This window comes from Mchenga conophoros, linkage group LG3, assembly GCF_057382185.1.
Source record: "Mchenga conophoros isolate Kocher_MC1m ecotype Shallow Benthic linkage group LG3, M_conophoros_male_GT1.1, whole genome shotgun sequence".
NCBI lineage: Eukaryota > Metazoa > Chordata > Actinopteri > Cichliformes > Cichlidae > Mchenga > Mchenga conophoros.
The window spans coordinates 35577802-35592502 of record NC_140528.1 but is presented as its reverse complement, the minus strand read 5'-3'; the positions used below and the strand labels follow the sequence as shown (position 1 = coordinate 35592502).

The following is a 14701-nucleotide window of genomic DNA, read 5'->3' as shown; positions in this document are numbered from 1 at the left end:
GAGTGAAAGACAGAGAGAGGGAGAGCAAGGGACAGATTTTGTATGATAAGCTTCATGTTATGGATGCACAGTCTGAGCACTCAGGTCGCATCAGAGCATCAGGCCGTATAGTGTGAGACCCTGCATCGTGACCTATGAACTTCTAACCCCTGAGATTCAATGGGAAGCGGATTTATCAGTTAACTTAGACCAAAACTTCTGGTCTCAGATTTGCTTAAAAACCTTTCATTTAATTAGAAATCCCAGTCTGCAATTAATTCAATACAGGTTATCGGATGTTCAAGATGGGTTATACGTCTACCAACAACTGCCCACACTGTCAAACCAAAGCGCACTGAGCGCTGTCGATCCTACGTGCTGCACAATAATATTCAATATTTAGTATTTACTGTTATATTCACATAGATAATCGCGATGATGTTGTTTATTATATTGGTCTCTTTTTTTGCTTGTTTTCTCTTTTTTCTTTCTCAACAGGTGATCCAGGTGGTTGATATATGCATTTTTTGTCTGTTTTGTTGGTTTTTGTTTTTTGCCCTTTATCATCGTTCCTCTTCACCGCTGTTTTTCTTTCCCTCTTTCTTTCTCCCTTTTCTTTTCCCCAGTCATGTCTGTCCCGTGTGTAGCAAGTGAAAATAAAATAAAATAAACAATAAAAGCACAGGTGAATCAATAGACCAATACGGCAAGGCTGGGATGGTCCATTTGGTAAAGTAAATGCATTGGGCATCTTTTTTGGCCTTTAGACAATAATTCTGATGGCAAAAGAACCAAACAGGACAGGCGAAAAAAAAGAAAAGAAAAGGGTGATTGTTTACATTTTTCCTTTTCTTCCCTTGTTTTTCCTTGATTTTGTTTAAATACATGGTACCTGCAAAAGCATTTTGTGTTGTGTGTATTTATTTATTACTGAGCATCAGCTCCAGCAGCAGTTCTTAAATCTTCAGATTAATAATAGCCCAATATTCTGCTTAATACGTAATGTGTATCAATTCATTAGCGATTCATCAGTGTTACAGGTCACTGACAGATGTGACTGGACACAAGTCACATCTGACTGAGGCCAAATGTCCTCTGATATAACTGCAGTCAAATCAGATCTGGTATTTGTAAGAGCGCCAGCTGTTGGTCAGAAAGTGACATTACAGGTAACAGTCAATATACAGGACATTTAAGGTAGAAAATGCACAAACACACAGATCAAACTGATTGATCAGCCATCAGAGGAGTCAGATCAATGGAGCTGCTTCTGTTCCTGATGTCCCCTGTTTGATCCTGGACCTGAACTCTCCCTGCAGAGGAGACACAAGACAGTCACACACACAGTAAGACACACACACACACACACACACACACTCACACTCACACACACACACACACACACACACAAACCTTTGACTCTGAGCAGCACTCTTTTGTATCTCTTGATCTCCCCGTAGACTCTACAGCTGTACCTCCCACTGTCTCTCTCTGTGGGCTGTTTCAGGGTCAGACTGAGGTCTCCAGGCTTCAGCAGAGATCTTCTCTTCATCTTTGTTCGGTCTCTGTAAAGCTGGTGCTGTTCTCCAGGCTGATCAGAGCCGTTCTTATACACGTGGACCTTCCTGTCATCATTGTTCCACCACACCACCTTAGCATCTGCAGGCAGCTCTTTTGTGGTTTTGAAAGGTAGCTCTACAGACTCCGCCCCCTCCTCCACCTCCACCTGACAGACTGAGAGGACAACAAATTTCATAAACAGTCTAAAGCACAAAATAAGATTTGTGTTCATGAAGATCTCATCATCTCTTCTTCTTCTGCAGCTCACACCCAGCAGCAGCACTGACCTCTGACTTTCAGCTCCACTTGTTTCATCAGGATTTTTTCCCCCTCTCTGTTGCAGACGGTGCAGGTGTAGATGTCTGCGTCCCAGTCTGTGGGGTATTTCAGGGTCAGACTGAGGTCTCTAGTTTTCAGCAGGTCTTTATTCATCTGTGTTCGGTCTCTGTAATGGTTGTCCTGATCTTCAAGCTGGCCAGATCCGTTCTCATACACGTGGACCTTCCTGTTGAATCTGGTCATCCACTTCACTTTAGCATCTTTAGGCAGGTTTATAGTAGTTTTGCAGGGCAGCAGGACAGATGCCTCCCCTGAATCCACCTCCACCTGGGGGACTGAGAGGAGTCAAAACACAACATGAGCTGTGCAGCAGAAGCAGCTCTGAACATGTTTTGTCTGAATGGAGAAAATGGCATCTTTTCAATGAAATCAAGTTTGACTGGTTCCAGTCTGAAACATGTTCAACTGAACAGAAACGGTGTCTTATTTGGTTTCTGTCTAATCAGCAGCAGAGCTCTGTCTTAAAGAACTCTGCTGTTTTATTTCAGAGTCAAAGACTTTTTTGCCATCTTGTTACCTGAGAGCTGTCCTATCAAGCAAGTTTGATTTATTCAGACTAAAAAAATATTGAAATAAAATAAAAATGTTTCAAAATAAAAGCAAAACTGAATTTTAAATGTCAGCAACATCTAAATGAACATGATTCTCTGCATGCCAGATACATTATGTCATAAAGACGTCTGTTCTGTGACATGAACGAGTTTTTCTTTCAGAAACAGCTCAGCTGAGAGAAATACAGACTAGTCAGTACAATTCATTAATAAAGACATCTGTTTCAGCAAATTCATTACTCGTTTTCAGGTGATCTGTTCTATTAGTGATTCCATTAATGTAAGAACATCTGCTTCACCTCTTGTTGGAGACAGAGTCAAAGCAAAGAAAGGCAATTTGATGGCAGCACTGTCATGGGCCTGTCCTGGGACATGAGTATCAGGCCCACTCCAATATATTATTAGTCATTATTATACTGCTGCATGGGCTGGGCTGTAGTTACATCGTAAGGTTTTAAAAACTGAGCTTTAAAATGAACAGTGGTAATAAAAACCGAGAGAGGCCGACTGTGATCACCGACTTTTTAAGAGGCTTGTTCAAATTACATGAAAAAAGACAACTGTCATGGGTCTGTAGTTCTGTCCACGGTTTTAGGGAACATATTTCGTTTTAAAGTAAGTTACAGGGCTTTTCCTGCCTTTCTGAGGGACTTGCATATGCAATATGATGATATGCATATCAGCATAATTATGTATTATTATGATATTAAAAAAGACACACTGTATGTTAAAGAAAACACATTAAGAAACAGATTATATTAGTGTTTGTTTTATGTGTATAGATTTTTAAAAATTATTATTTATGATATAACACGGTCTATAAATGCTTCGTAAGAATAGTTCTAGAACATTGTCTATCATTACTTTGTTATGGATTAGGTGCAAGATTTGTGAAGTGTGGATAATTAAATAATAGATTAATGCAATAGCAAACTGTGCCTTGTTGTCAGATGGACATCGAGTGGAGAGTGATAGATGAGATGAGGAGATGAAAGAGTAAGAGAGGCAAACTGAGTCACAGGCAGAGCCGAGTTTATTTTGTTTCCTTATGGTTCCAAGCACCTTCACCAATCTTTGCATTTAATGTCTACAGTCTCGGATCAGCACAGCCCTGCCCTCCAGCACTATCACAGCAGGAGCAGCAGAAACCCCACAAGAGCAACATTGTACCCATCAGGTAAACATGGAATATGTTTGCTTTGCCTTGTCCCCACCTGATGACAGTGATATAGTATGATGTGATTCCATATTAGATTGTTGATGAATGCGGGTTGTTGTTATTCGGCCTTTTCTCTGTGCCCCTTTTGAACTTTGAGCACCCGCCCATCTAAAAATCTCTGCACAGCCTTGTCCCTGTTTATGTGTATAGGTGTTTGGACATGAGTGTGTGTATCCGGAAGAAAGAATTACAAGAATCATCAGGCTGAGGAGAGTTCCTGCTCTGAAGCCAGCTGATTGCCTTCATCAGTTGCCTCTCTACTTAAGCGAGTGGCTGAGCTTCAGTCGGTGCTGGATCATTGAGTTCACAATGGGTTTGTTAGTGAGAACTTTGTGTGTGTGTTGCTTGGCAGTTTAATTCATGTGTTTTCTCACTAGGTATTGGGAACTGAGAGAAGCCACTGTACAGATTTGGAGTTGGGGTTGTCACAATTCATGCCACAGACGTGAGCACTGTGTGGGATTCGGGGAGAAACAAAGTAAAAACTATGTTTTGTGCTTTCTTTGTGCCTTTCTGTCCTGCTTTTTAGGACTCTATTTTCTGTCTCCTCAGTTTTCATGTCTAGAGTTCAGTTGGTGTGTTTCCTGTTTTACTTTGGTCTTTGTCTCATGTCAGTGTGTCTAGTCTAGTGTGTCAAAACCTTTGACCTGTATAAGCAGCACTGACCTCTGACATGGAGGTGCACATTTTTCCTTGTCAGTATGTTTCCTTTCCTGCTGTAGATGGTACAGGTGTAGGTGAAGTTGTCGTCATCCGTGGGATATGTCAGGGTCAGACTGAGGTCTCCAGGTTTCAGCAGAGATGTGCTCTTCATCTCTGTTCGGTTTCTGTAAAACCGGTGCTGTTTTTCAGGCTGGTCAGAGCCGTTCTGATACACATGGACCTTCCTGTTGTTTCTGTCCCTCCACTCCACTTTAGTGTGTTTTAGGAATTTAAATATAGTTTTGCAGGGCAGCTTGACAGACGCCACCCCTGAATCCACCTCCACTTGGTAATCTGAGAGGACAACAAAGCACAACACGATGACATCAGCACCAGCTGTGATGGTCACATGACCTCCCTGCGCCCTTCTTGCCTTCTAGTCTCAATCAGATTGTGTCTCAGTTTGTTCCTGACTCGTTCTTTGATCTCACGATCTCATGTGTCTGGTCTGAACACAGTCAAGAGGCCACCAGAGGCCGCCTGTTAACCACTGGTATTATGGGTAGTGTAGTAGGAAAGACACTTACCTGACATGTAATAGTGACGTAAATAATATAAAAGACCTCCAAAAATCACAAAGACAAACAGGAGAACCAGAAGATCTTTGACCCAGGATGGAAATGGTTCTGTGGGGAAACATAAAACAAAATGACTTCTAATCTCTGACCTGTGTCTACAGTATTGACCTTTGACCTTTATCTCCAGCACCTACTTTTGACCTGCAGCACTACTTTCTGTGTCAGGATGTCTTTGTCCCTGTAGATGGTGCAGATGTATCGTCCCGTGTCTTTCACTTTGGGGTGTTTCAGGGTCAGACTGAGGTCTCCAGTTCTCAGCAGGTCTTCACTCATCATCGTTCGGTCTCTGTAAACTTCGTCCTGAGTTATAAGGTCATCATTTCTGTTAGAATACTCATGGACTGTGATGAGTCCGAGGTCAGAGCGAGTCCACTCTACTGTGGTGTCCTTAGGCAGGTCGGGTTTTGTGTTGCAGGGCAGGATGACAGACTCTGACCCTTCCCTCACCTTCACCTCCACCTGCTGGTCTGAGAGGACAAGAAACCAAAACATAAACTGTAGAAGCGGAAGCAAAATACCGCTAAAGGTTTTGTGTTGGGCCATGCATAAACTTTTAATGCATGTATGATATATGTACAGACGTGAGTGTGCTGAACCTCTCTGAGCTAAACACAAACACATCTGCACACAAGCAGTAGAACCTACATGAAACAGAGCTCATGTCTTTCAGAAGTTATAGAACTAAGAACACATTTTATCTGCTTTGTTTCTCATGTTTTGCTGTTTCCACAAACGTTTGTACTTGTTTTGCGTTCGTTTAATCTTTAACCTTTCCCTGCAGTACTGACTTATGACCTGTAATTACAGCAGGTGTTGAGTTTGTTACTGACCTTTGACCTGCAGCTGGATGTCTCTGAGTCTCCGTTCTTTCCCTCCAGCACTGATGGAGCAGGTGTAGTTGCCGCTGTCAGTCTTTGTGGGTTTCCTCAGAGTGAGGCTGAAGTCTTTAATGATCAAAGCGTAACGATTCATTGATGTGCGTCTGCTGTAACGCTGGTTTTGTCCTGTAAGATCGTCTCCTTCTTCTCGTCGTTGGTGTACAGATTTGGGATCAAGGTCACTGCGAGTCCACATCACTGTTGAATTTTTCTCAAGTATAGAATCTGAGTACAGACAGGAGAGCAGGACAGACCTTTCCCCCTCATTCACATCCACCACCACCACAGCCAGAGCATGCTGGGAAACTGGAAGGACAGAAACACAAACACAAATCAAGTTCCTGTTGTAGGTTTGACTCAGAGTTAAAAAATAACCAAGTTTAACTTCATGCATTCTCTGATCCTTGTCCAGAGCCTATTCTAGCTACTACAGGGCACACAGCCCTGATCAACACCCTAGACAAACGCTACACAGTGCCGTCCCGCAACTATTTTTCTATTGTTGCACTACCTGCTCTATACACGCAGCGTCGAGCAACGGTGGAGACGGAATTTCAAGCAGTACAACATTTTGCGGCAACGACAAAATGTGAGACATTTGTTGTTTTTATGTTTATTTATTGTTTTTATGTTCAGTCTCAACTGTTATGAAGTTGATGTGCAGTTAATAAGTGCAAAAAAAATCGTGATTCTCATTTTATGCAAAATCGTGCAGCCCTACTTGCCTGGCTGGGCAGCTCTCTGGATGCTCAGCACCCCCAAAGCTCTGATCCTAGAATCGCCCCTGCTTCTGAAACTCAGTACAGATGAGTGAGAGCGAGAGCTGTGTGTCTGTGCCATAAAGGTTGTGCTGATAAGAATGATACCAAACAAGGTAAGAGTTTTTAAGTTTTTCAAGTTTTAAAAGATGAAATGTAGAGGTAAAATCAAAAGTAGTCAAAAACGGCCAATTATGCCCTATACGCCATAGGATTAAACGTTATTTTAAAGTAACACAATAGTTACTTTTCCTAATATTTATTTATTACTTATTTTTATAATATTGTAACTCAGTTACTAGCTCAGTTACTTTTTTGAAGAACTAACTTCACTAATTGTTTTTTTTAAATAACTTGCCCAAAACTGCTTATCAGAGCCTTTTTGTTTCTAATACACAAAAACACTTTATGCTGCATATGTTTAAACTTTTCGACACAGACGTATGTCGGTTAGAAATGGCTGATACAGTTGGTAAAGCTAATGTGTAAAGGGTTACAGAGGTATTAAGTATAGCTGAAATATGTAGTTGAACCTCCCAACACTCGCAGTACAACTACAAACATCAGTAAAACAAACTGACTCTTTCTTACAAACTAATCCCTACATAGAAAGGGCCTGAAGCTCAGCCAATCACAGGACAGGGCGTGATCAGCTGACAAAACTATTTGAAGGTTCTAGGTGAGGCTGACAGAAAGTTGACCAACAGGTGTAAAACTATGAGGACACACAATGGTCTCCCCTTTTCTAAGAAGTCATCTTTGGCAGTCTGCCACGATGTCTGACTGCACACATTATATCTGAAACGTAAAACAAACACAGATAGCTGAACAAACTGAAGACTAAACATACTCTACAGCCAGTCATGTCAATGATCGCATTGAGGGGGTTCAGGCCTTTGCAGAATAGCAGTGGGGACAGAGCATCTTCTCGGTAGATCCCTCACTTGATGGTGACTTGTGCTATGGGCTTGAAGTTGGCCTCTAGTGTTGTGCGCCACATCCCCATTGAGTTCCTGATGGAGGCTCTTAGGATCCTGTTGATTTTGTGTTGATTTCCAGGATCCATGTGTGGGGCATTGCGCCATAGACCTTCTTATAGTCAATCCAGGCGGCACACGACTCAATTTATGAGTGTCACACAGAAAGGAATTGGTAAGAATACCAGAGGCGCAAAACACCAGCTACTGGAAGACAGAGTAGTCAGCCAAGACTGCAAGACCAGGCTGACCAACCTGTGCACCTGTTCGTCTTAGCCGCTATGATGCCTGACTGGAGTTTCCATGTGCTACTGAGGTGGTTGGTAGTTGGATGGAACCAACTACCATATATATATATACACACATATATACACACACACACACACACACACACATATATATATATATATATATATATATGTATATGTATATATATATATATATATATATATATATATATATATATATATATATATATATATATATATATACATACATATACATATATATATATATATCAAATCAAATCACTTTTTATTGTCACATCGCATGTGCAGGCACACTGGCACAGCACATGCGAGTGAAATTCTTGTGTGCGAGCCCCACAAGCAACAGAGATGTGCAAACACAACAACACAAACGAGCAAAATACAAGAATGGCCAACCTGAAACTAATAAATATATGTACAATATATAATAGTGTATGCATTTCTGGATGTGTATACTAAATATTTTCCTACGTGTGTGTGTGTGTGTGTGTGTGTGTGTGTGTGTGTGTGTATACACATTTTTACAAATTAAATAGTAAAAAAATAAAATAAAATAATAATAATAATAATAATAATAAAATATATAAAATATACAGAGTTGAATATGTGCAAAACAAGTGGCATTTATATACAGTGTGGAGTGCATAATGTTGAAGTTCCAGTAGTGAAGCTGAGGTGTCTATGACGTGTTCAGCAGTCTGATGGCCTGATGGAAGAAGCTGTCTCTCAGTCTGCTGGTACGGGACCGGATGCTGCAGAACCTCCTTCCTGATGGAAGCAGTCTGAACAGTTTATGGCTGGGGTGACTGGAGTCCTTGATGATCCTCCCCGCTTTCCTCAGGCAGCGCTTCCTGTAGATGTCTTGGAGGGAGGGAAGCTCACCTCCAATTATCCGTTCAGAGCACCGCACTACTCGCTGGAGAGCTTTGCAGTTGTAGGCGGTGCTGTTGCCAAACCAGGTGGTGATGCATCCAGTGAGGATGCTCTCAATGGCACAGTGATAGAAGGTCCTGAGGATGCGGGGGCTCATGCCGAATCTTTTCAGTCTCCTGAGAAAGAAGAGGCGCTGCTGCGCCTTCTTCACTGTTTTGTTTGTGTGTACTGACCACGTAAGATCCTCAGCCAGGTGTACGCCAAGGAACCGGAAGCTGCTCACTCTCTCCACCGCAGCGCCGTTGATGGTGATGGGGGTGTGTACTTCTCTGCACCTCCGGAAGTCCACTATCAACTCCTTTGTCTTTGCGACGTTGAGGGTGAGATGGTTGTCTTGACACCAGTGGGTCAGGGCGCTGACCTCCTCCCTGTAAGCCGTCTCATCACCGTTGGTGATAAGACCCACCACTGTAGTGTCGTCCCCAAACTTCACAATGATGTTGGAGTTGTTAGTGGCTGTGCAGTCGTAGGTGTAGAGTGAGTATAGGAGAGGGCTCAGTACACACCCCTGTGGAGCACCAGTGTTCAGTGTGATGGGGGATGAGGTGATGCTGCCCAGTCTGACCACCTGGCGTCTGTCAGACAGGAAGCTAAGGATCCAGCTGCAGAGGGAGCTGCTCAGTCCTAGATCCTGCAGTTTCCTGTCCAGCTTCGAGGGAACGATGGTATTGAATGCTGAGCTGTAATCTACAAACAGCATCCTCACATACGTGTCTCTCTTCTCCAGGTGTGACAGGGCAGTGTGTAGTGTCAGGGCTATGGCATCATCAGTGGACCTGTTGTGGCGGTATGCAAACTGTAGAGGGTCCAGTGAGTCGGGTAGTGCAGAGCAGATGAAGTCCCTGACCAGCTTCTCGAAGCATTTGCTCACGATGGGGGTCAGGGCTACAGGTCGCCAGTCGTTCAATGAGGAGATGGTGGAGGATTTGGGTACAGGGACGATGGTGGCCATTTTGAAGCAGGCTGGGACTACAGACAGGGAGAGGGAAAGGTTGAAGATGTGCGTGAACACTCCAGCCAGCTGAGCCGCGCATGACCTGAGGACGCGGCCGGGAATCCCGTCCGGACCAGTAGCTTTGCGTGCGTTCACCTTCCTGAAGCACTTCCGCACATCCTCCTCAGACACAGTGTGCGCACTGACGTCATCCGCGGTGCGCACACTGTCCGGTCTCATGGTGTTCGCTGTGTCGAATCTAGCGTAGAATACGTTTAGATCCTCACACAGAGAGGCCGTGGTCTGCGGTGTGCTGGTTTTCCCTCTAAAGTCTGTGATCGTGTTTAGTCCCTGCCACATACTCCGAGGGTTGTCAAACTGTTGCTCCACCCTGTCCCTGTACTCACGTTTGGCTGCTTTGATCGTCTTCCGGAGTTGGTAATGTGCGTGTTTGTAGTCCGATGTGTTCGCGGAGGCAAAGGCGGTGTTCCGTGCCGCCAGTGCCGCGCGAACATCTCCGTTAATCCAGGGTTTTTGATTTGGGAAGGATTTGACTGTTCTGGATGGGACGACATCTTCCACGCATTTCCTGATAAATCCACAGACTGAGTCTGTGTATTCATCAATGTCTCTGGCGGCCACGTGAAACATTTCCCAGTCCGCGTGATCAAAACAGTCCCGCAGCGCAGACTCCGATTGGTCCATCCAACAGTGCACCGCCCTCCGGGTTGGAGCTTCCTGTTTCAGCTTCTGCCTGTAGGCGGGCAGGAGCAGGATGGAGCAGTGATCTGATTGGCCGAATGGGGCGCGGGGGAGGGCTTTGTACGCATCCCGGAAAGAGGTGTAACAGTGGTCGAGTAGCCGGTTTCCACGTGTGTTAAAAAGGATGTGTTGATGGAGTTTTGGTGAGACTTTCTTCAGGTTTCCCTTATTAAAGTCTCCGGCTGTGATAAACGCTGCCTCTGGGTGTACGGTTTCCTCGCTGCTGATCGCGCTGTACAGTTCCCTGAGTGCACGGTCAGTGTCGGCTTGTGGGGGAATGTAAACAGCCGTAATAATCACTGCTGTAAATTCCCTCGGTAGCCAGAATGGCCGGCACTTAATCATCAGGTACTCCAGGTCCGGTGAGCAGAAGGATTTGACCGGGTGCTCGTTCGCATAATCACACCAGCTGTTGTTGATCATGAAGCACACACCACCGCCTCTGCTTTTCCCAGTAAGATCCTGTGACCTGTCCGCGCGGTGCACAGAGAACCCCGGCAGTTGTATTGCGGAGTCCGGTACTTTGTCCGATAGCCAGGTTTCTGTGAGGCAGATCACGCAGCAGTCCCGCATCCCTCGCTGGAATGAGATCCGTGCCCGAAGCTCGCACAGCTTGTTCTCCAGAGACTGCGTATTAGCCAGTAATAAACTGGGTAACGGTGGTCTGTAAGTGCGCCGTCTCAGTCGAACCAGAACGCCAGATCTTCTCCCTCTGCGTCGGCGTTTGCGGCCTCCAGGGCCAGAGAACAAAGGCGTCTCAGGTGAGATGAATGGGGGGTCTGCAAACGGAGCGTCCGTGTTGCAAAACTTGAACTCCGGAAAGTTATAAGAAAGACCGTCTTTTATGTCCAGTAAGGTTTGTCGGTCGTACACAAGGAGACAAGTGCTGCTCGTGAAAAAATAAAGGAAAAGTAAAATTAAACACAGAAGAAAGCCGTTGCTTGGGGGAGCTCGCGACGAGGCTGCCATACTCGGCGCCACTGTTGTCACCTCTTTGTCATATATACATATATATATATACATATATATATATATATATATATACATATATATATATATATATATATATATATACGTATATATATATATACATATATATATATATATATATACATATATATATATATATATACATGAGACGGGTAGGAAAATGTAGTATTATTATTATTTTGTTTATTTATTTATTTATTTATATATATTTGTTTTTTTAGCTCCAAGTAGTATTTTGGGATATCTCAGTCCGTGTGAGTGGTCAATCCCAAGAGGTTCTCACATCAATAAGCTCTGCTTACAACACTAAATTCATACTAATCTTGTTGGAAGTCATAAAAAGAAGCCCCTCCCCAGGGTCCAGGCAGGGGGCTGTTTTTTTTTCATGGCAGTCATGCTCTGGACTGGTCTCCTCCGATAAGGGCTCGGAACAACTCAGGGCTCAGTGGTTCAAGAAAAATACTAAAGATAAAAATCGAGAGTAGTCACCAGGTTAGGCTACCTAAACCAAACCAAAATCGATTTACTTTACCACCTCTAGCTACCCATAAGACTTCTGTAGGCCTTTTTCTTCTTTCGCTCCCTTCGTTTTCACTCTCTACATTTTCAAGAATCCCATCAGAACCTTTCCTTCTCTTTTGTAATCATGGAGTCTGAATTAAAGGATTACATCACCACATACAGATATGCTGGTACGCATGTGTGATTGTGCATGTCTATATCTGTGTATACATACCTGCCTCTCAGGTCCACTCAGACCTCATATAAATCTCTTCATCACATGGTGAACACACGGATGTCCACAGAGAATTTACATCTCAAATTTTAGAAGTATAACAGGATCCACACTTGAACCATCAGGTCTCCAGCTGCCCATGTGCACAGAGACTGTAATAAAGTGTTAATTCTACGTCTGCTCCAGATGATTCTTATCAGTGCCTTATTGTTTCTAATACAGTGGTCCCTCGCTATAATATGGTTCACCTTTTGTGGCCTCGCTGTTTTGCTGATTGTTTTTGTGCAATTTTGCATTTTTTTTTTTTTTTTTTTTTTTTTACAGCGCATTGTGTCTGCGTCGTGAATGGCTGTAGACCATTGTCAATCAATCTCGTTCTGTGTCTCCTGTACAGTACAGAATGCATCCAGCGAAACGTTTTATACCGCCAAAGGCACCTAAGGGCGCCTTAGGTTTCATTCTATAATACTCTACTCAGTTTTCTACAAAGGTTTGAACTTTGAAAGCATTTAAACAAGAGATAAAAGTGCTAAAATGTTCATGCCTCTTTGATAAAAGTCCATAATGGATATAGTGAGGGGTTTTACAGGCTTAAAACATCTATAATAATTGTAAAAAATAAAGTTGTCTACTTTACGGATTTCACTTATCGCAGGTTATTTTTGGAACTTAACTTCCTCGATAAATGAGGGACCGTACACGCATACAGTTTATCTGCCATATGTTCAAACATTTGTACACAGACATAGGCAGATTAGAAATGACTCACAAAGCTGGTTAATGCTAATGTGTGAAGAGTTAAAAAAAGGCATTGAAGTAAAAACAGCTTGATCAGTGCTATCAAAGAGAATAGATTCTGTTGAACTGCACAGTACAACACTGTAACCAAACATGTGAAAGAACTACAATTAATGAACAAAGAGCTAAACAGAAACATGATACAAAATGGAAATTGTAGCTGAAATATATAGTTAATGAAACTTCCACAAGTTGTAGTGAAAATACAAAACTTAAGCTAAACAAACCAATAGTTTGGACCCTTCCAGGAATCTGATTCATTCATAGGACAGTGCAAAAAAAACCCCAAAAAACAAAAAAACACACACACACAGAGCAAGTGATTGTAACACAACTTCAGATTTAGCGGCTTTGGATTGTTAGTTTGATGTGAACCAGAATCCAGTGTTTGATGGAAATCTCCTCCTGCTGCACTTCAACACATTAAAGAGAGAGAGATGAAAGAAAAGCTGATGATGAGAGCAGAGAGAGGAAGGTGTACTTACCGTGCAGGAGGATCACAAACACCACAAACATCTTCATGTTCCTGTCAAACTCAGAGACTCTTTAAAAGCCCTTCAGGACATCAGCTCACAGCAGCTTCACTTTCCTCTGCTGATCATCTACTGACACTCTCACACTGCTTCACTGTCACAGCTCAGAGTTCAGCTTCACACTTTGTTAAAGCACATCTGTGGAATGAAGTCCGGCCGGCCACAGATCACTTCTGAGGGAAGAGGAGGACGTCATAGTTTTCGCACCCAAGTGCTCTGGTTGGAGGTGACTGCTGTAGCCTCAGCCTAACACACACAAAGCCCCACCTTCAACTTTTCCTGCCCCTCTCACTCTTTTTGTTTGCATCTTCTATTCATTATTTGTAGTAAAAAACAACATGAACAAAGAACTTCTTCCACTACAGCATTCATTACAGCACTCCACAAACCTTTACAATTTCACTGAAAGAAGGCACGAAGCTCATACAGACACAGGACAAGACGTGATCCGCTGACAAAGCTACAGGGATTAGGAAGTTGTGGGTGTGGCTGACAGTGGATCAATAGGTGTAAAACTATGAGTAGTAGTCAGTTTTGGCAGTCTGCCATTATGTCTGGCTGTACACACTAAATCTGAAAAGTAAACAAACACGGATGGAAACTTAAGAGTAAAATATGTGAAAGGCTGAAATACCCTGACAGCTTTTTCTTTATGTTTATTGTAATCAGTGATTTCTCTGCACACTTTAAGAAACCTCTGAGTCATAAGAAGTAATTACCTTAACTACATTCTCTATTCATTGGTAAACACAATAATCCATGGGAATGAATTTAACCATCATTTATCAAATCAGATAAAAATTAATCTATATTCTAATCTAGCCCCAGGCTAGTATAACTTGTTGTGCTCCAAGGATTTTTTGAAACATGGCTGGATGAAAGATGAGCGGAAAAGCAGTTGTTATTGGATTTGCCAGTCCCCCATGATAGAATTTAAAAAAAACAAAAAAAACTCTTTGCTTCAAGTAGCAGTAGCAACCTATGAGCCCACTCTGTGGGGTCCTGATTATCCCGAGTTTGTGTTCCAGAGATACCTGTATCAAAATCCAAACCCAAAAAGTAGAATCCTTCACTGCTCACATCAACTCGGTGGATAGAAACATAACGTTTACCAAGGAAGATACAACAAATAATAGTTTGCCATTTCTGGACTGTGCTGTGCACATTAAGGCTGGATGGAAGTGTGCACAAATACAGTGGCTTGC

General features: G+C 42.9%; 1 protein-coding gene across 1 annotated transcript; it reads right to left on the bottom strand.

The window, feature by feature from the left end:
• Positions 1–963: 963 nt before the first annotated feature.
• On the bottom strand, positions 964–13661 carry LOC146578380 (uncharacterized). Its single transcript, XM_085258990.1, has 8 exons — positions 13449–13661; positions 5759–6112; positions 5063–5395; positions 4878–4976; positions 4315–4644; positions 1827–2153; positions 1393–1713; positions 964–1292 (listed from the first exon to the last, which is right to left on the bottom strand). Exons 1-8 carry the CDS (start codon positions 13483–13485, stop codon positions 1201–1203), a joined length of 1893 nt encoding a protein of 630 aa, XP_085115116.1. The 5' UTR covers positions 13486–13661; the 3' UTR covers positions 964–1200.
• Between the last annotated feature and the right edge of the window lie 1040 nt (positions 13662–14701).

Excerpts from the sequence above, each read along its gene's own strand:
- LOC146578380 (XM_085258990.1), bottom strand. The coding sequence starts at position 13,485 with ATGAAGATGTTTGTGGTGTTTGTGATCCTCCTGCACG. Across the intron at positions 6,113-13,448 it reads GTTTGTGATCCTCCTGCACG|TTTCCCAGCATGCTCTGGCT; the intron begins GTAAGTACACCT and ends CTGTCCTTCCAG. Across the intron at positions 1,293-1,392 it reads AGTGCTGCTCAGAGTCAAAG|GGAGAGTTCAGGTCCAGGAT; the intron begins GTTTGTGTGTGT and ends TCTCCTCTGCAG.